Source organism: Dryobates pubescens, chromosome 1 (genome assembly GCF_014839835.1).
Source record: "Dryobates pubescens isolate bDryPub1 chromosome 1, bDryPub1.pri, whole genome shotgun sequence".
NCBI classification, from domain to species: Eukaryota; Metazoa; Chordata; class Aves; order Piciformes; family Picidae; genus Dryobates; species Dryobates pubescens.
Window position 1 is genome coordinate 49,945,155 of NC_071612.1, and position 19,692 is coordinate 49,964,846.

At 38.9% G+C, this 19,692-nt stretch overlaps 1 protein-coding gene across 1 annotated transcript; it reads left to right on the forward strand.

Annotated features, from left to right (window-relative positions):
• Positions 1 to 207: 207 nt before the first annotated feature.
• Positions 208 to 19,504, forward strand: ETFDH (electron transfer flavoprotein dehydrogenase). The gene is made up of 13 exons (XM_054165642.1): positions 208 to 350; positions 2,230 to 2,376; positions 3,224 to 3,453; positions 4,110 to 4,191; positions 4,449 to 4,567; positions 4,868 to 4,945; positions 7,379 to 7,525; positions 9,353 to 9,493; positions 11,372 to 11,515; positions 15,365 to 15,533; positions 17,163 to 17,345; positions 18,355 to 18,576; positions 18,873 to 19,504. Exons 1-13 carry the CDS (start codon positions 317 to 319, stop codon positions 19,034 to 19,036), a joined length of 1,860 nt encoding a protein of 619 aa, XP_054021617.1. The 5' UTR covers positions 208 to 316; the 3' UTR covers positions 19,037 to 19,504.
• The last annotated feature ends 188 nt before the right edge of the window (positions 19,505 to 19,692 follow it).

Below are 19,692 nucleotides of genomic sequence, written 5' to 3' on the forward strand. Positions count from 1 at the left end.
CCCCAGCATGCGCGGTTGAGGCGCTGGGGCACGCTGGGAATGGTAGTCTTCCCTGCGCCGCCTCTGCTTCCTTTGAACCTGTCATATTTAAATATGAGAAGGGTGAACTGTGAGGCAAGTTGGGATAGGCCTTTTTGTCGAGCCTTCTGGGAGCTGTAGTCTGGCCGGTAGCACGGGGCGGAATTGGCGCGCTCTCTCGCTGGCAGCCGAGTGCGCAGGCGCGGCGTGACCGAGAGCTGGCTTGGGGCGTGCGTAGGGCGGTCGCGGAGAGCAGAGGGCGTCGAGTGGGGGGGGGTCGCAGTTCGGGATTGCCGCCATGATGGTCGTTCGCTGCCCGTCCTCTAGCCGAGGTAATACGCTGGCTTGCTCCGCGGGTGGTTGAGCGTCCCGGGCGGATGGCTTTGGGGTTGCCGCTGGTCGGCTGGGCTGGGCGGGGCAGGGTGGGGCCAGCATCTGGCGCGGCGCGGAAGGAGAGCAAAGGTCATGGCTGGGGCGAGCCTGGGTGTCCGGGCGGTGGGGCGGGTGCTGGGTCGGCGGCAGAGGAGGGTGCTTCGGGCTGGGGGTTCTGTCTCAGCAGCATCGGTCTCTCCGAAGGTGCTCATGGCCGGGAGAGCAGGGCTGTGCCTGAGTGCTGGCCGAGTCGGAGCAGTGTCTTACTAGTGTGTTTTATTCGTGACGTGGTGCCTAAAAACTGTAATTTTGGTGGGAGTGGTCACAGATATTGTTACCTGTTCTGAAGGATGAAACAAAGCAATTGAATGTATGCCATTGCTGACGAAGTAGTTGTAGAGGCAACACTGACGGAGCTGCAGAAAACTTTTTGGAGGTGGCTCACTTGGTAGGGCGGTTTCAGATTCGCGTCGCCAAGCCTCAACACAGTGCGGTAACGCAAGCTCAGTTTGCCCATTGGGAAGATTGTGCTTGTTCAAGGATCAGACCTACCTTTTTAATTATCAGACGTGTTCTGAGCGGAATTTCCCTTCTTTTGCGTGTGTGTGAATTAACCGATATTTATTAAGTATGCTGTGTAATTCATAGTACTATCAGTTCTGCTTAAATAAAAATATCTCTAAATTAATGTGTCATGTTTTAACATATGCCTATAGGTGTAGTTCTTACCGTGCTTCTGAAGTGTATTACTTGTTCTCCTGCCTGATTGCAGTTAAAGGATAATTAAAAGTGTTGAGATGGAATGATAATAGCTTTTATGTTATGCCGGTTATGGACAAAATTGCTGTGAAATGACATAGGAAATAGTAGCTTGCATACAGAGACCAGTATCTTGTCAGTATGTAGTGTTTTAGTGGAGGATGTTTACGATGACCTTGCCAGTTACTATTCTCAGCAGAGCATTTCAGTCATAAGACATTGGTGATTTTACTTAGGTAGCATTGCAGAAATTCTCTACTTTAAATATGGTGTTCTCCTTCACCCCTGAAATTAGAGAAAGGGAATCCTTAAAGGGAGTTAAAATACCTGTCAAGGTGTTTTAGTTTACAGACTTCTTAGTTATAACATGTTTCAGTGCTAACCGTACAAGTTCTCTGAGTACAGCTCCCATCTTTATCATTTTTCTAATGTGAAAACTAGAACAAGTGTCATATGCAATAGTCTTTCTGAACATTTTTGATCATGTTAAACTTTAATGTTTTCCATTTGCTCAAAAATAATTTCTCATTTGTTCTTGTAACAACTAACATATCTGCAGTAAAGGTTAAGTGTAACTGCTGTTCCTGGGTATACTTGTTTAAGTCTAAACTTTTATTGTAGATTGTGATGTTTACTTTAGGTATCCTCTAGTAGTCCAAACTCTGTGTTTCAACATGTTGAGATGACAGAAGAGGTCAATTTCTATGTTCTGTCTCTACTGTTATTTGGTCACTTTGAAATATAAAGTATGAAATATTTTGAAGTTCAGAACCAAGTAGCTTAAAATGTGTTTCATTGTATACACAGGTGTTACTCAATTTCAGTGGTCAGAAATCGCTGGTTGGTGTGGAGTGTGGTTTTATGAGAGGAATGATTAAAGGGGAAGCTCTCTTTTCTTCTGGTTTGTTTTTTTTTTCCTTTCCTCCCCAATGTAAAATTAAACAGTGCATCCTAACTTGAAAGTTTATGGTTCCTCATGTGAACATCACCTGGTAGCCTTTGGTGGTGAGAAGCTTTCATATTTGTTGTGCCACATGTGAAAAACTATTGAATTGACAAATTTGTTTCTTGGTTTTGTAGCACGTCAGTGCTTTCATGCTCTAAAGCTGATAAAGAGAGACTGCCTTCCATCACTGCATCTTGCAAGATGTGCCTCTACTGCCTCTGTGCCTCGCATAACTACGCATTATACAATTTATCCTCGAGACAAAGACAAACGATGGGAAGGTGAGTGAAACAATGCATTTTATAAAAACTGACTTATTACTGCTCAGTTTTAAATACACAGGAATGTTTGGGGTTTGTTGGTTTGTTTTGGGTTGTTTGGTTTGGTTTTTTTTTACAGAAATTCTGTACTCTTGAATACAGTACTAATACTCCAAATCTTGTGGTTGCTCGCTCACTCACACTGTCTTTAGTGCTATAAAAAGGCATTAGACTAAATTTGATCCTATTATTAAAAGAAAATATATTTAACTAGCTTTTTGAAGAAAATATACAAGTACCTTTTGCTTCAATGACTATTTCGGCAAGATTTAATTCAGTCAGGTATGTTTCTGCTTTATTTTTTCAGATGTTCTTACCATGAGAGTTTGTGAGAAAATAATGTATAACCCTTGGGCGTTCAGGTCTTTACATCCCGCAATGTCACTTGCTTAAATTTCAGAAAAGCCATTGACTAATTAGTGTAAAATAATGTCATGTGTTCTGACTAAGGGTCTTTTTTCTTTTCTTCATCCCTTACATAGAGTTTCTTTGAGCATCTTTGGCACAACTAGCACATGCTGGGTTCTGAAGCTTAACATTTTAAGATGATATTTACTTATGCTATAAAGAGAAGGAATATGTGTTTTCCTGTTCTTCTGAGAACTTGAAAAGAGCGAGTTTTACATGGGAGTGCACCTGTCTTTCTACACTCTTCCAATTGCTGTTGAAGACTTAGCCTCTTCTTATGCATAGTAATACTTCTGGGACACCCAGTAGCCAGTCTCACAGAACAAGATTTAGTGAGAGAGAGAGTGGGGGAAATTAGAGATTGGTTTAAATAGTTTTTTGGGGTTTTTTTCTATTCAAGGGGTAAACATGGAAAGATTTGTGGAGGAAGCTGATGTTGTCATTGTTGGAGGAGGCCCTGCAGGTCTTTCTGCAGCTGTTCGACTCAAACAACTAGCTGCTGAGCACAACAAAGAAATACGTGTTTGTCTGGTGGAAAAAGCTTCTCAAATTGGTGCTCATACACTCTCTGGTGCTTGTCTTGAGCCAAGGTCCTTACAGGAACTCTTTCCAGACTGGAAGGAACGGGGGGTATGTATGAACCTATAAACACAGAAATTAATCTCTGGCTTGTAATGAACTCCGTATCTAACTCATTCTGCTATGGCTAGTACCTTGGTATCACTGATACTTAGTACTATTTTAAAATAAGTTGATCTACAAAACAAATTCCTACCTTCTTTTTAGCCTATTTCCTCTTATTAGACAATGCTGAAGTTTTCTGTCTACACAGATGTGCTATGGCTTCTGCTTTTTTATATAGTAGTCTTACTGCGTATACACAATATGTCTGGTGAGTCCTGAGGCACACTACACTTCCTGTGTTTGTGCAGAATCCAGCTCCTGGGCACAAGCAGCACAGTAGGCTGATTCTTAGCAGTATCAGATTTGTTTGTTCTTTGTTGTTACTGGAGCAGCATATAGTACACTGATATTTGTGCAGACATAGTAGTGCAGTGGAGGTCTAAGGTGCTTTCAGGAGTGAGGATAGCAAGAAACAAGTGGCTGTCTCTGCCAAAACACCACCTGCCTTGCAACCAGCTGCCTGCTGTCATCTGGTAGCTGCCACAAGTGTGCTGTTGGCTAGTTGTTTTGTCTTACTGGTATAAATATGTTATTGTGGTATTTTTTAAATTCACTAGAAAAATGTAACTCTCAGTACTGTTTATATTTTCTTCTTTATGTAGGCTCCACTTCATACTCCTGTAACTGAAGACATATTTGGAATTTTAACAGAGAAATCTAGAATTCCAGTGCCAATTTTGCCAGGTAAAGTTTAGTGAGGGGGTAGAGAGTCATCTTTGTCTTTTTCAAATTTTCTGCAGATCACACTGTTTCGATTCAGTGTAGTACATTGAGTTTATGTAGAACGTAATACTGTATAGTGACAGGGTCTGCGTACACAATGGCTGTGATTATACATGACATGACTGTTAAGATAATAGTTGTAGAAGATATGACATCTGATGTATACAACGTTTTGCTTAGTGTTTTATGTGTGTGTGTGTCTCTCTTTTTTTGCGTAGGACTTCCGATGGTTAATCATGGAAATTACATAGTACGTCTGGGCCACTTTGTGAGTTGGCTAGGTGAACAAGCAGAAGCTTTGGGTGTTGAGTTGTATCCAGGGTATGCAGCAGCTGAGGTAATAACATCATCAGTGCATATATGAAAAGTGGTTTTGGAGACCTCTTCACTCCAATCCCAATTATTTGTACATTCACAATATTCCTTTTAACAGACACGTATTGTGAAGACGGTGTTTCAGTGTCTAAATTCCATGGTCTAGATCCAGCAAAGTACAGGTGGATCATACAGTATATTAATATATAAATAATCTTCCATTTTGACCATTAAAGACATAATGTTTAGAAGTTCTGCATTAGGACTTTCTATTAATGGATTAAATTGATCATTAACATTGTATGTTTAAATATTTCCCAAGGTTCTTTTTCATGAAGATGGTAGTGTGAAAGGAATAGCAACTAATGATGTGGGCATTCAAAAGGATGGAGCACCTAAAGTAAGTAGTTGTCTTCCCCATAAATTGTGCTGTATCTGCTTCTACTGGCACTATTGGTAGTCATTCTGCAGCCTAAGAGCTGGTCTTCCCTCTGTGTATAAAATGGATAAATTATTACCTGTGTAAGTTCTGGTCTCAGAGCATTGTAAACCTCTTCTGAGATGAAGAGAAAAAACCTTTGCAGAAAGGAAGTTTGAGGGCGATTTGAAGGGACATACTGTAAAGGTGTTTTGACATATGTGAAGTCAGGAAACAAAGGAAAGAATTCCAGGATCTCATTGGAAACTGGAAATGTGAACTAGAAAGCTGTTACCCAGCTGGTAACTTGCAGCCTGTAAGAAAGTGTGCTTCTGGCTGGTTTTCTTTGCTATTTACAACTGCAGTCACATTTGTTGACAGTCTGCCTCATTAGGGCAAGGTACAACTGAATCTTTACACATTTTTCCTGGCTGGTCACATTTCTGTAGCCAGAAGGTGATTGCCTGCTCTAAGTGTTGGACTTTGATTTTTAGTGGAATCCAGAACCTGCAGTAAGCTTGTTGCTTCCCTGTGTAATACATAGGGAGAATTTGACACCTCGGAATGACTTCCAGAAAGAATCATTTGGCTACAAAAATTACGGGTATAAGTTTTCTCCTAAGATTTGTTTTCTTTTATAAGGTTCCATACTAGTTACATATTTCAAAGAGGTCTTTACTTTCACATAACTGTGGGCTTTTTTTTTCCCATTTGAAGCAGGGAATGAGAAGAGAAGACTCATTCCTGTTTTGAGAGAATATAGCAAATGGAGGAGGAGTGGTGTCAGGGAAAAGCAGTACATTCCCATCTCCCCTTGTCCTGTCACTAGTCTGTCCTCAGCTTTCTGACCTGCAACAGGGTGGGTTTGGACTGGACACTAGGAAATTTTTTTTCACTGGTGGAGTAGTCAGACGTTGAAATAGGCTTCACAAGTAGGTGGTTGAGTCACCAACTCTGGAAGTGATTAAAGGTCGTTTAGATGTGGTGCTTGGGGATATGTTTTAGGGGTGAACTTTGTAGAGTGGGGTTAATGGTTGGGACGGGACATAAATGTCTCTCTCCTGTAGGGGACAGGCATGCTCTTTTCAGATATGCCTTTTCTCCAGGAGACACAAGTTTATGCTGCTGTAATGATTTCTTGGGAGCTTGGCTTTGTTTTAAAATGAGAAGGAACTGTGATTTTATTATTTTTAAGCATCCTCAAACCCTAGAATTTTTTTCCATTCATTTTGGAAGAATGTCCATTAACTACTTTAATGTACTTAATCAGTGTGCCACTACTACAACTTTTTGAGTATTTAAATATTTTAGCTGTGAATTAGGTCAGCTGATAACACCTCCAGTGCATAAAGGTTCAGGTAAAAGTAGTTTGTATAACCTTCAGAGCAAGAATATCTTCCATGTGTCTATACAGAGCTTAATAAAATAGACTGTGGTTACTGAATAGTTTCATATTGCAGTCAGCACCAATCAAAAAAAACTATGTAGTGAAATGTTGTACATTTGATTCTTGTTTAAAGACAATTACTGCTTAGAAGGAACAGTTTTCATTTGTTAACCTTTTTCAGGGGGTTCCAACCATTAAGTTTTAAGTGGATTGCACCTGACAGACAATTCAAAACCAAAGCAATAAACTTGACGTGAGCCTATGCTGGCATACCTTGGCATGATTATATTTGGTACTGTTGGATGTAGTAATGCAAAACTGTTTTCATTTCCTTTTTCAACATGAGAATTTTCTGATTTGAATCAACCTTTTTCTTTTTAAAATGTTTGGTGTTTTTTTTTCCTGCAAGATTATGTATCTTGAATGCTTACATTGCAAATACAATCTGGTGATATTGTGGTCCAGTGTGCTCACATACAGAGGTGACATGTTCATACACATGTATGCTAGTTCCTCTTATCTTACTCTCAGTGTCATTGTTGAGATATTTTAGTGAGAATGTTTTTGAAATTATAGTTAATGTTGCCTTAATTTTATTGTGTGTGTTAATGTAAAGTAGATGCAATATTAACTTTATTCTGAGGTAGTGGATTCTTTTAGGGACAGGGTGATGCAGGTTTTTCTGGTCTGGTGTTTCTGTCTAGCCTCTCCTGTGTGGAGGGAGCAGACACAATGTTTTACTATAATGTGACTTCATGAACAGAAATTCAAGTGTGAAATCTCAGGTTAAGATCCTTTGTTCTGTCAGGATTCCTTTGCTCCATATGAATGTGTCCTCCAATCTGGAAAAGAGTCTCTCAGTGACAAATGGCAAAAGATAACTGCATCAGAGCCATAGCCTCAAATAGTTAGTAGATTCTAGGCAGTGCCACATAGTAATGTAAAATCACTTCATTGCTCTCCAGTTTCTTGCTGTGAGATTGGTGTAGCACAGATTTATCTTCTCATGGAGTGTTCTACTTTTTCAGGCTACCTTTGAAAGAGGCTTGGAACTCCATGCTAAAGTTACAGTCTTCGCTGAAGGTTGTCACGGACATCTAGCCAAACAGATGTACAAAAAATACAACCTAAGGGAGAAATGTCAACCCCAGAGCTATGGCATTGGACTGAAAGAGGTATCACCTGCATGATTTTAACAATTAAGGAAAATACTGTGAAGCTATGAGGTAGTTTCTGTTTGCCTTCAAGCTAATGTGAGAGATTACATTTTGAATTACACTTTCAGGTTTCAGAATCTTTGGTATTCTGAAGCTGATCAGGGATGATGCTTTCTGGAGGTCTTAATAGTTTTGTTTAAGCTGCTGTTAATCTCCTTTGTATTATAATAAAGGTATCTGTGAATACACTCTTAGTGCCTTAACTTGATTTCAGATTATATTTGTGAAATCTCTTTTCAGTACTTCTCAAATCGCAGAATCTAGTCCAACCCACCTGCCAGAGCAGGATCACCTATACCAGCTCACAGAGGAGCGCATCCAGGCAGGTCCTATGCCTCAACTTCCACCCATTGCCCCTTGTTCTGTCATTGGGCATCACTGAGGAGAGCCTGACTCCATCTTCTCGGCACTCACCCTTTACATATTTATGAACATTAATGAGGTCAGAGATGAGAAAGGAATTCATGCTGCCTACTTTTTTAGGGTGTTCTAGTACCCATGGAAAGGAGGAAAGGCTTTCTACGGATTTCTGTGTATTTATGCCTGTGTGCACTGGTCCAGATGCTGAGTCAGTCTCTGAAACACCTTGTGGATGAGCTGCTTTTTTTCCCCCCATAAAAAGTCTCTTCATATGGCTTAGATTTCCTTTTAAAGATAATACTTCCATGGGAAATATCACTCATGAAAAAGAGCTGTATTATTTGGCATATGTTCAGTGTTCAACTATAGCATACTCTTTGTTTACTACTTTAAGCATATGCTTCCAGTTATAAATTTTTGTTGGAGTTACTCTGTAACTGTATGACATAGTCTTAACAACAACTTCAGTTGTGATTAAAGCTGTATAGTTCCCACTGCTTCCAGATCAGACTTTAGCAAATAGTAGTCTAATAAGAATGGATCTGCAAAGTGAAATAGTTGGTGCTGATGAGCTGATATTGTATGCACTTCAGATTTGGTCCTATGTGCCTTTTTGTGACTAGTATGCTTTACATGGTCTTCTGGAGTCTGTCTTACAGTTTAGGTTTGTGCAAATGGAATCCATATCATGCCTTCCATAGCTACTGTACAACATTGTACCAAAACACAGTAAGTTGGTGGACTCAGGAGTCACACTCAAAAATGTATTTCTTAATCTAAATGGGAACATTAGTGTAGATCAGCCCCATTCTTGAACTGATCTGATGGTGTTCAGCTGCCCTTTGTCACTGGAGTGCACCTATAACTCCATGTTGAAGAGACACTGTGAAATGAGCAGAAAATTGATTCCATATTGGAAACATGAAGATGCTTCTGTGAGTCCACCATGGGTCAGATGACCACTGGAGAGGTGTTGGAGAGAGAGGACAAGCTGTTTCACAGCAAGTTTTTAGATCAACTCAGGCATACAGTTAAGCCTGACTTTGAAAAACTTGTGATGGAATTGCAGTGATTCTTATGCAAAGGTAACATCTTTAACAAAAAGATTCAATGTAAGCATTGTATTCCTTAGCAGAAGTATCTACTGAAGTCATGAATGTAAAGAATCTTGTCATTGAAGGAAAATTTGGGGTATAGTACTAGAGTCTCAGTCACATTTTCTGATGCACAACATTTCTTGAAAGAGAAATATTAGGTAATTCTTAAATGGTAATTCCTAAGAAGTATACTCACTACCTAGTATTTTGTCATATGAATTTATGCATTGATCATAGCAGTAAATTAATACTCTTCAGTATTTAGTTGTGTACTTGTCTTTTTCTGTTATTGCAACATAAAATACATTTTTGTTTATCTTCATTTCAGTTGTGGACTATTGATGAGAAGAAATGGAAACCAGGACGAGTGGAACATACCGTAGGCTGGCCTTTAGACAGACACACATACGGAGGATCCTTTCTTTATCACTTAAATGAGGGTGAACCTTTAGTTGCTCTCGGGTTTGTGGTAAGTGAAGTGTGGGGGTTTTTCATGCTTGTTGTTTGGTTTTCATTTTCATGTGAAGATAAAAACACAAGAATAGCAGCATTTTGTTCATTCTCAATCTGAAGAGCCCCTATTAGGGAAGGATAATATATCCTATTAATCTGTCTCTAATACAGTGTCTTTTATTAAGATAGAAAACTTACAAAAGAAATTTGTTTTCCAAACCAAACAAATCTTGATAAAGCCAAAACCAGATGATTAATCAAAACTGTGCTTGCAAAACTTTTACAGGTTAGGAAATGTCTGAATCACAGACACTTTGTACAATTCCGTTTCCTCCTTCCCGCATCAACTTTAAGTGCGTCTCCACTTGATGAAAGAAGCATGTAAAGTGGAAGCACTCTGCAGTTCCACAACTAGCATCTCTTCAAATTCTGAGCTTTTCGGTTTGTTCTTAGAATTCTTCTCACCCCATTTGCCTTGCCCTTTTTATCACCTGTCTTTTTAAATTGGACAGACAGCTTCTTCCTTTATATTTCCTCTATCAGAACTATTAGGATCACTAGAGACACAGTCTGGTGTCATTCTGTCAACAAGTGATGCAAGAAGCAGTGGTAGGAGATGTTTTTCTAGCACCTACTGTCCTAAATGAAGCATGCACTGTTCATCCTGTGCATGTGCTTTACATACAGTTGTTGTAAGAGTCAGGCACAGAATCTGGACTTTCAGCAGCATGGGACTGAGGCAACATTTTGGTCTCCTAGTTTTCAGAGTGATCTCAGAGTCTGGGTGGGTGAGTGCGAACACTATTTTTGTCTAACTGTTCTGTAAAAAACATTGCAAAAACACTTGTTAGCTTTTCTCAAACATGCATACTTGTCCTGTACATATTCCAATACTAGAATTAATAAGCACAGACAATAGATATTCGAATTCTGTTTGCTTTTACATGGCTAGAGAGCCTTGATTCTTACAGAGAATGGCAGTCAGTAATGCTCATATTTCCAGTTAAGACAGGAGAAAATCACTTTATGTGTGAACATAGAAGCACTTTTTTTGTCTTTGAACTCTACACCCATGTCAGTCTTAACTGTTTTTTGTGGTAGCATTACCCTGCACTTATTTTGAAAGCATTCATTATCGAGGAAGGGAAGTAGATGCATGCAGCGCTCTAAAAGCAGCAAGCTGTCAGAGAAATGAAGGTATTTTTTGTTGCTAACTTGTGATATAGTTTGTTACTCATCTCAAATAAAACTTGAAGAACTAATCTCTTTTGAGAGAGAATTTGGCAGCAGTCCTTTTAAGACACTCTGCATTTCCATCTTTAATATAGTATCTTTGGACACATTCTCAAATGCGTAAGATAAGAATCCTGGCTGTCCAGCCAATTCACTGAGTCTCTTGCCCTTGTTTTCTGCTTTCATCACTGATCCCTTGTGCTGTGTCACAGTGTCTCACCTAACTGGAGATAACTGACTGCACTAAATGAGGGGAGCTTAAGGACCTGGCTATCTAGAAATAATTGTTTACCTCTTTCCAGTGTTTCTAGGGTGGAGAGGTTTTGCAAGTTTTCTTGCTTATCCGGACCCTTAAAACATGCTTGATTTGACTATTTAATTTCAAAGAGAAAGAAGGTGGTTGCAGTACAATTAAATCTTCTCCATGCTTAGGTTTTAGGTGGGGCAGAGAACAGTCTTGGAGCAGAAAACGCTCAGATTTGCTTGTGCTGTGTAAAATGTATTTTTGGCAGTGATTTCTTGAAGAGAAAGGTGCTGAAGAGGGTTTAGTATAAAGTAGATGTAAATAGTTGGTGTGATGATATGTGATTGTATTCTTTTCAAGCTTTTGTTGAAATTCCATGGTTTATTTTCATTAATGTTGCACTTTTTCTTCTTTAAGGTTGGTTTAGATTATCAAAATCCCTATTTGAATCCATTTAGAGAGTTTCAGAGATGGAAGCACCATCCCAGTGTACAACCTACTTTGGAGGGTGGAACAAGGATCGCCTATGGTGCCAGAGCATTAAATGAAGGTGGTTTACAGGTAACTCTTCATGAAAGTTTTACTTTGAGTCCTCTGTAGCGTGATTTTAGTGCTGCAGATTTGGGTTGCATACTATTGGGAAACAACTCAACTAGATACTGGCTGCTGAGATTTGCTACACTTGGGTCCCTTTTAAGTGAAATATGAAGTGGAGCTTATGTTATAACCCAAAGAGTCCAGTAGCAAAGCAGCTGCAGATAATTTTGTTGTGCCTGAAGCCATGGGTAAGAGAGAGAAGCATCACTCATCTGTTGTTTTTGTGAGGGTGTGTATCTTCCAAATTACTTGTATATTCTAGCAGAGGGAACTTATTTCTAGTGCTTCACCCTAAAGCCACTGATGGTTCTGAAATGGTTACGTAGCTTTGCAGATAAAAGCCTTTATCTCCTCAAGCACAGATACCTTTGGTATGTTTCATACTCCACTTTGAATTTTTGCTTTCTTAGGAGGTGAAATACCTTGTTCATTTTGTTTCCTTAAGGAGTCTAAGAGGTGAAACTTTAAAAATGTTTTCATTAAGTTGGTTGAAAGGGCTAAAAAAACATGCAGGATAAATAGCTTAGAGTTTAACAGCTTAAGTCCTTACAACCAGTTGGCTTTCTACATGGAAATCTTGAAACACGGCATATGGCAGTGTCCTAGATTCCCAGATACATCTTCTAGATACACCTTCCAGTTTGGACCTTAAAACTAGCCATGTATTCATGATCCACAGCCTGTGTGGGGCCATTCCACTCTGCTCTCTGATTACTTTGTCTTTCCTTTTTGAACCTCTTCTTTTTGCAATACAGGTAGAATTCTAGTAGCAGCATAACTCTTGTCACAGTTATGTGGACCTTGTTAAGATTTGACAGCAAGGTGCACACCTGGAAACAAAGCATGTGGGTTCATGAGCTTCTTGTTTACACATGTAGTACAAGTCAATCTGTGAGTTGGTTATGTTTTCCACTTAAGTGGAAATACATTGTGACATGTTGTAAACCAGCTGTGTTACTAGCTTTTTTTCAGAAACCATTGTTGGTACCTTATTAACACAGATAAAATACAAAATGCCAAGATGTTTTGAGTTTTGTGCAGAAGGGACTTTTCTTTCAACCCTGTGCTCCGCTTTCTTTATCACATGTAGTCATTGTATTGCTGCCAAATTGTGACTTCAGCTGCATGCTCCTTATTCTGCTTGAAACATATGGCTGAAGGAGCATGGTATTTTTTTAAGTCACTTACAGACGTTGTTTGTGCTAAGTTACACAAACCAGTAGAATTACAGCTCTTGTGCTTCTCTGCCAAATCTTTGGATTTCTTTGCTGGACTTAAAACATCTCACTTACTTTGCACTGTTCCTAATACAAAAGCATGTTTTGTTCTTCAGGTTTGGTGGGTTTTTTTAATTTCCTATAGATAAAATTGTGTAGTTAATCATGAAACCATACTTCTGAATGGCTTTTTTAAAATATATGCTTTCATTAAAAAAAAAAAAAAAAAAAAAGCTGTATTGATGATTCACACAGGAAGATTTTTAAGATTAGCTCTTCTTCTGCATGTGTTGCTTTGATTAATAACCATAGCAGTCTGACTCATTTGCAACACTGGAGTCTAGGAATATTTTCTTATGTAAGTTGTTCTCTATTGCCAGTTTTTGTTTAGGTGACAGCATTGCATCAAATAGATGTATAAAATTGCCATCGAGATAAGATTTTTGTTTGTTGTAGATTAACCTTGCAACTATGTTCTATAGTCTTTAACATACAGCAGTGCTAAGCTGTGTGAGAGACAGAGAGCTCCCTCGTCTGTCTCCAGTTTCGTAGCTATTTGGGCTATGTTGAAGGAGGGGACAGAATTTAATAGACGATCTACATAGCTGCTATTGCTTCCGTGTATCAAAACAGCAAAGTAAAGTATGCCAGAAGTTTTAATGCAACGTCTGGTTGGTCTCCATTTTATGGAAAACTTTGAAAAGATTTAAAAGTATTGTAAACAAAATAAAAGATGTTGCTGTTGTTGATCAATGTATATTAGGATTATTAGGGGTGGGGGGGAGGAGCTTTTTATTTATAACCTATGCAAGTGTCAAACACTGGAACAGGCTGCCTAGAGAGACTGTGTTGTCTCCTTCTCTAAGGATTTTCAAGAGCTATCTGGATGCTTTCCTGTGAGACCTGCCCTAGGTGATCCTGCTTTGGCAGGGGAATTTGACTTGATTTCCAGAGGTTCCTTCCAACCCCCACTGTTCTGTGATTAGACTCACTTAATAGAGCTAAAATGAGAATGTGGGGTTTCCTGCCCACTGGTAGGGAGGACTGCAGGAAGCATGCATCTTCCCTTCTTCCCTTTTCCAACCTAGTGTCATTTTGTCTTTGCTGCCAAGATGGTGGTGGCTTCTCCAAGTGCTCAAGGTTTAAAGGATTTTACCTTCAGGGGAAGGGAAGGTGTGCCATTCTGGCATCACATTCTTTCAACTGTGAAAACAGGCACCAAGTGCACAGGAATTGCTAACAAAGCTGCAGTAAATGTAACCTTTTGTGTTATAAGACTAATTTTTTATTTCATTTAGACTTTGACAGTATGTTTGTTACTGTCTATGTATTCAGTGAAACAGCGCTTAGAGAAGAAAAGTATTTGATTGCCATCTTTTTATGTAATTGAAAGAGTTAGTGCAGCATCATTGCATCCTAATAGATAAAAACTCAGTACCTGTTTTCAGGCAAAGGTCTTGTGAAAAGATGTACTTAATTCCTTTTAAACACTTAATGTGGCTGAACTTAAGACTTCTGGTTACTGAAAGTTTTTAGTGTTGTAGCTTTCATCCTAAATTACCTTTCCTACAAACCAAATCACTACATCTGTGGTTAAACAAATAGCCCAAAATATACTGTGTAGTACAGCTTTTTTTAAGTGGCTACTATATAGGAGTCTTGGAGAATAACTAGCACTGGGTTAATAGTAAACAGGTAACAACTGAGCAAGCAGAAGAAACATGTTTCAGATTATCTTGAATTCCAGGAGATACTTCTTTTTTTTTGCTTTTTATTTGCATTTTTCAGGAAACTACTTTTTTGGGGTCAGTTTGTTTAAGTTGTTAAAAATTGAATGGTTTCAGGCATCTTTAATTAAAAACAGGATGCTAGGTTCACCTGTGCTGCTCAATAAAAAACTCTCAGAGAAAGACTATGTTCATAACTTACCTTCAGCAATTTTCAGACCTAAGATTTGGTCACAGTTTTGTGCTCAAAGTGCTGCAGCCAATCCATGTTTTCAAGCTGTTCACTAAAATCTTAGCTATTCTCACCCTGGTCCAATTAAATTATCTTGATAGCTGAGGCATTCCTTAGTTGATAGAGGCATATAATATAGTATATTAACATTTTAGACCTGTTGTTTGCAGCTCATCTCACTCTCTTAGGTTTGTGAATTGGCTGTACTCTCTTGACATTTTGCTGCTTACAGAATGGGAGAAAGACAATGATTTTGCACTGAAAAAATACATTGTTGGCTGCTGAACAACTCTGTGAGAGACATGTGGGAGGAGAGATGGGGAGGGCACTGTGCAGTTTCATAGAAGGTTTGTGGGAAAAAAGCACTGAGTAATAAACCATGAGATGCATACAATTCATGGTGTGGAAAACAGCAAAACAAATGTCTGTCTCAGCACAGTACAATGTCTGTATTCTTGCTTACTGTACCAGAATTCCTTTGTTGAGTAATTCTTATATATTTATATCATGTACATCGAAGTCTGAAAATGTAAATGACACTCAAACCTGATGCCAGTTTAATTTCCACAATGTTATTTTCACTTTAGAAAAGAACAAACAAACAAAACAATCAACTTTCTTTCTGTTTTCTCTTCAGTCAATACCTAAACTCACCTTCCCAGGTGGATTATTAATTGGTTGCAGTCCTGGACTTCTGAATGTTCCAAAGATCAAGGGGACACATACTGCAATGAAAAGTGGCATGTTGGCTGCAGAAGCCATCTTTAAACAATTAACTAATGAAAATCTCACATCAAAGACAATAGGTAAGATCTCTGTACTTGGGTTTTTAATTATCTTGTGTTCAACTAGAATCACCAACAGCTTGGCAGTAGCTACAAGTGTCTGCACAAGTTACTCTTAAGTGTTAATCCTACTGCTAGAACAAAGTATGTCTCTAACAAGCATCTGAAAAGTAAGTTTACAGTTTCTGTAGAAGTACCCAAGGAAGGCAGGTATTTCATTCTACAAATAGGTTAAAAAATGGTGGTTTATGATTCAAAAAGTGTTGCTGAAAGACTGCAGAATTACAGGCAGGGGGGGTGGCGGGGAAGGGGAAAGAAGAGATTAAATGAAAGCAAAACAGGCTCAATTTTTTCAGGTTTGCCCTTTGCTGTTAAATGTTAGGATACTTTTTACCTTACATCCTCTTTTTCTGTCTTTAACTGTATAGTCCTCTCAGTTCGAGACTGTGTATATCCTTTTATATGTAATGCAAGCACATTGAAGTAATCACCTGATCCTGGCCACTTGTAGCTATTTACTTAAGCCTTGGTTATTCCCTTAAATCTGTTAACAAAGACTACAGAGAGAACCTAATTAGCATTTCAGTCGTTACGGAGATTGACACTGTAGCCAGGTGCCATTTGATTGTCATTTAGAAGTATCTTCTCTGTAGTAGTGGATTCAGTCCTAGTGAGCTTTCAACAGAAACACACAATACAGATTGCCACAGAGGGTATGCTGAACAATTAAAACTATTTTAACAGGTTAAAATGCTTAGAACCTATCTGAAAGCATAAAGGATGAGTAGTGTGCCACTCGTTTGATGATAGACAGGTTTTATATGCTGTTTCCATTTTTTGTCAGCACAGACTATTAGAGCACACTTTGTGCAAAGATAATGACATTTTCTTCAGAGCCTCAGGTGAGACAGACAGTATGGACTGAAAGATGTTTTCTTGTACAGATGTAAGACTTAAACCTTATTATTTAGAACATCTATTCCTATACAGTAGTAATGGAGAATGGTGAAGGGGAATCTCCAAAAAATTTCATGTGAAGAAGCTTTTTTTTTTTCTGAGATAATGCCTTGGCTGCAGTAGATGTGTCATGGGTCAAGTGTGCAGTGTCTAGTATTTGTAAAGAATACAATCAACCCATTTAAATAAAAAGTTTTTAGTCAAATCTCTAACTTGCTGACTATGAAGTAAAAAAGAAAGGCAAAAGCAATGGTTCTCTAGGACTGGCATAGTCAGTTACAGAAATTGGAATGGTTTTGATGGTCTGTAACTTGTAAAGAAAAGGCTTTTGAATTTGACATTAACATTACAAACCTGGCTCTTTGGTCACAGGAGTAACTGTTCTCCTGCAGAGAAGCCAATATAGACACCTGGCAGATAATCATTATATTTTGCTGAAGTTTGAATCAATTTAATGATGCTTATGGGCCTTTAATAGGGGCTACAAAGGTGCAGTAGGTATCCGCTGGTAACTGCCAACAAGATGCATCTCCTCAAGAGGCTGAAATAAGTTGTCTAGTGTATTCTTAGATTATCTGAGATTTTCATTCTGCTGCCTTTGTTGCTAACAATTGCCTTTTTCAGCAATTATTTTTTTATTTCAAGGATAGTCTTTATGTACTGTAGGTACCTAACAGTAATGTACTGCCTTAGGACTTGATGTGCAAGAGTATGAAGAGAACCTGAAAAATTCCTGGGTCTGGAAAGAGCTGTATGCAGTTAGAAACATCCGACCATCCTGCCATAGCATACTTGGTGTGTATGGAGGAATGATTTACACAGGCATATTTTATTGGCTACTGAGAGGAATGGAACCATGGACATTAAAACATCCAGGTAACTTCACCATCTCCTGAAAGAAAATACTAAATCTGTATGGCAGTCTTTTCTACTCTAAGTTGAAGCTAGAGCACAACTGGTCAAGTGGTGAGCTTTTAATTTAGAAAAGAATCATAGAATGGTCCAGGCCAGAAGGCACCTCCAGAGGTCATCTAGTCTGAGCTCCCTGCAGTCAGCAGGGACATCCTCAACTAGACCAATATGACTTTGTCATAGTACATAGCAATACTGTAAATGAAGATATTTAAACACTCTTCTAGCTGTGGTGGGTTGAAGTTTCCCCCCAGCATTAACTTTTTTGGCAGACCAACTCAGTTAGAAGCAAATGAAGCTGTATTTACAAGAAAAAAACCTTCCCTATGGAATGCAAGATGTACAAAATATACAGTATTTACAATATTATACAGATACATAGAATACATAGAATAAACCAGGTTGGAAGGGACCTTCAAGATCATCGCATTCAACCCACCCAATCAACTAAACCATGGCTTACAATTAGCAAACACCACCAAACCCCCCCTCATCAAAAAGACCAGGGAAGCCATTCCACTTACCCCCCCACTCCCTGTCCCAAAAGAGAAGAGTGGAGAGAGAAGCAGTGGGTTAGACTTAGTCAAGGCCAGCCGGTAAGCAGGTTATCTCTCCCGAGCAAAGCAAAACAGCCAAGATCAGAAGAGATAAGAGAAGAATTGTTATGGTACAGCTCCTCTTATTCCAGACACTTACCCAATGAATTTGTTTAGAATAATATTTTGGTTTTCTTCTTACACCCAACAGTGATTTATTTATATCGTTCTACTTTTCTGCTTGAAATCTGCAGCTAAATTTTTAAAGGTTATAGCCTAAAACCACCACATCAGCATAGTTTTTTGTCTCATGAAAGACAGTACCTTTTATGAAATAGTTCGTTTTGACGACAAGGGAAGTGAAAATAGATTGTTCTTGAGTAACTACTACTTCCAGTGATTCTATACTGAAACTTACTTTTTGAAAATATATTTAGGACCAGATTTTGCTCAGCTCAAGCCAGCCAAAGACTGCACACCTATTGAATACCCAAAGCCAGATGGAAAAATCAGTTTTGATCTCCTGTCATCTGTGGCGTTAAGTGGTACAAACCATGAACATGACCAGCCTGCTCATTTAACTCTCAAAGATGACAGCGTCCCTGTGAGTAGGAATCTGGCTGTATTCGATGGACCAGAACAGCGATTTTGTCCAGCAGGTAGGTAGTAAAAATGTTTGAGCAGTTTTTGCAAGGCAAAAGACTTAAGTTGAAGGAAGAGTTTGCCTGGCCTTCTACTTACTTCAAGCATTCTATCCAAATCCTCCTTCTAGAAGAGAGTTCAAGTACAGTTCTTAAAATACATTATGTCAACAGCACTTTCATGAGGAAATAAATTAGTACATACAGAACAAGGCAGTTGATTCACACTACTAATATACTTCCCTCATTATGTTGAGCATTTATGCCAGGGGAAGCTATTCAGTGAAGTGATAGCTCTCTTTTGCTCTTTGCAGGAGTTTACGAATATATTCCTCTGGAAACAGGAGAAGGATCAAGACTGCAGATAAATGCTCAGAACTGTGTCCACTGCAAAACATGTGATATTAAAGACCCAAGTCAGAACATTAACTGGGTAGTGCCTGAAGGTGGAGGAGGACCAGCTTATAATGGGATGTAAACTAACAGGAACTCTATTCAGTGACTTCTGATCACCAGAAATAAGATGTACTATTTTATGCTGCTGTGTAATTGAAGTACAGCACTGACTTGAATGTTAGAGTGCCATGATTAATTTTAGTTACGACTGTTGCATTAAATGGAAAGTCGGTGCCTTCTGCTCAAACCCTAGCCTTATTTAAATAGGACTTCTTTAACTGGAACTGTGTGGCAGGCAGAAGATAGTTCTTCCTCAGGACTGATGTGGAACTTCGGATCTTAGATTTATTGATGAAGTTCAGTGATAAGAGGAGTCATATCCAGAATCATAAGTATGGTGGCAGAATACAAAAAACCCCTATTTTCTTTCTCTATCTGGAGTGATATACTGCATGTAATCCAACCTTGCAGTAGGCAGAACACATCAGTCTGGAAAATTGTCACTGCTTATAACTGTTACACATTTCACATCGAATTTACAGTTAGGTTTTTTGGTTTGGTTTTTTTTACCTGATGATAAGAGGGAGCCCATCTGCAATAGAAACTCTGTTTAAGGGAAAAAAGTGCAATTGCATATAGAGTGGTATGTCTACCACCATTTTTATTCTTTACAAAAAATCAGGCCTGTTCTAATAAAAAGTCTAATAGAAACTGTCTGAATTGTCTTGGTGTGAAACC

What these genes read in the sequence shown, in the direction of transcription:
- ETFDH (XM_054165642.1), top strand. Translation starts at nt 317, where the DNA reads ATGATGGTCGTTCGCTGCCCGTCCTCTAGCCGAG. An exon ending in TCCAGTGCCAATTTTGCCAG is followed by an intron (nt 4,192 to 4,448) that starts GTAAAGTTTAGT and finishes TTTTTTGCGTAG; the next exon opens with GACTTCCGATGGTTAATCAT. An exon ending in ACAGCGATTTTGTCCAGCAG is followed by an intron (nt 18,577 to 18,872) that starts GTAGGTAGTAAA and finishes TGCTCTTTGCAG; the next exon opens with GAGTTTACGAATATATTCCT.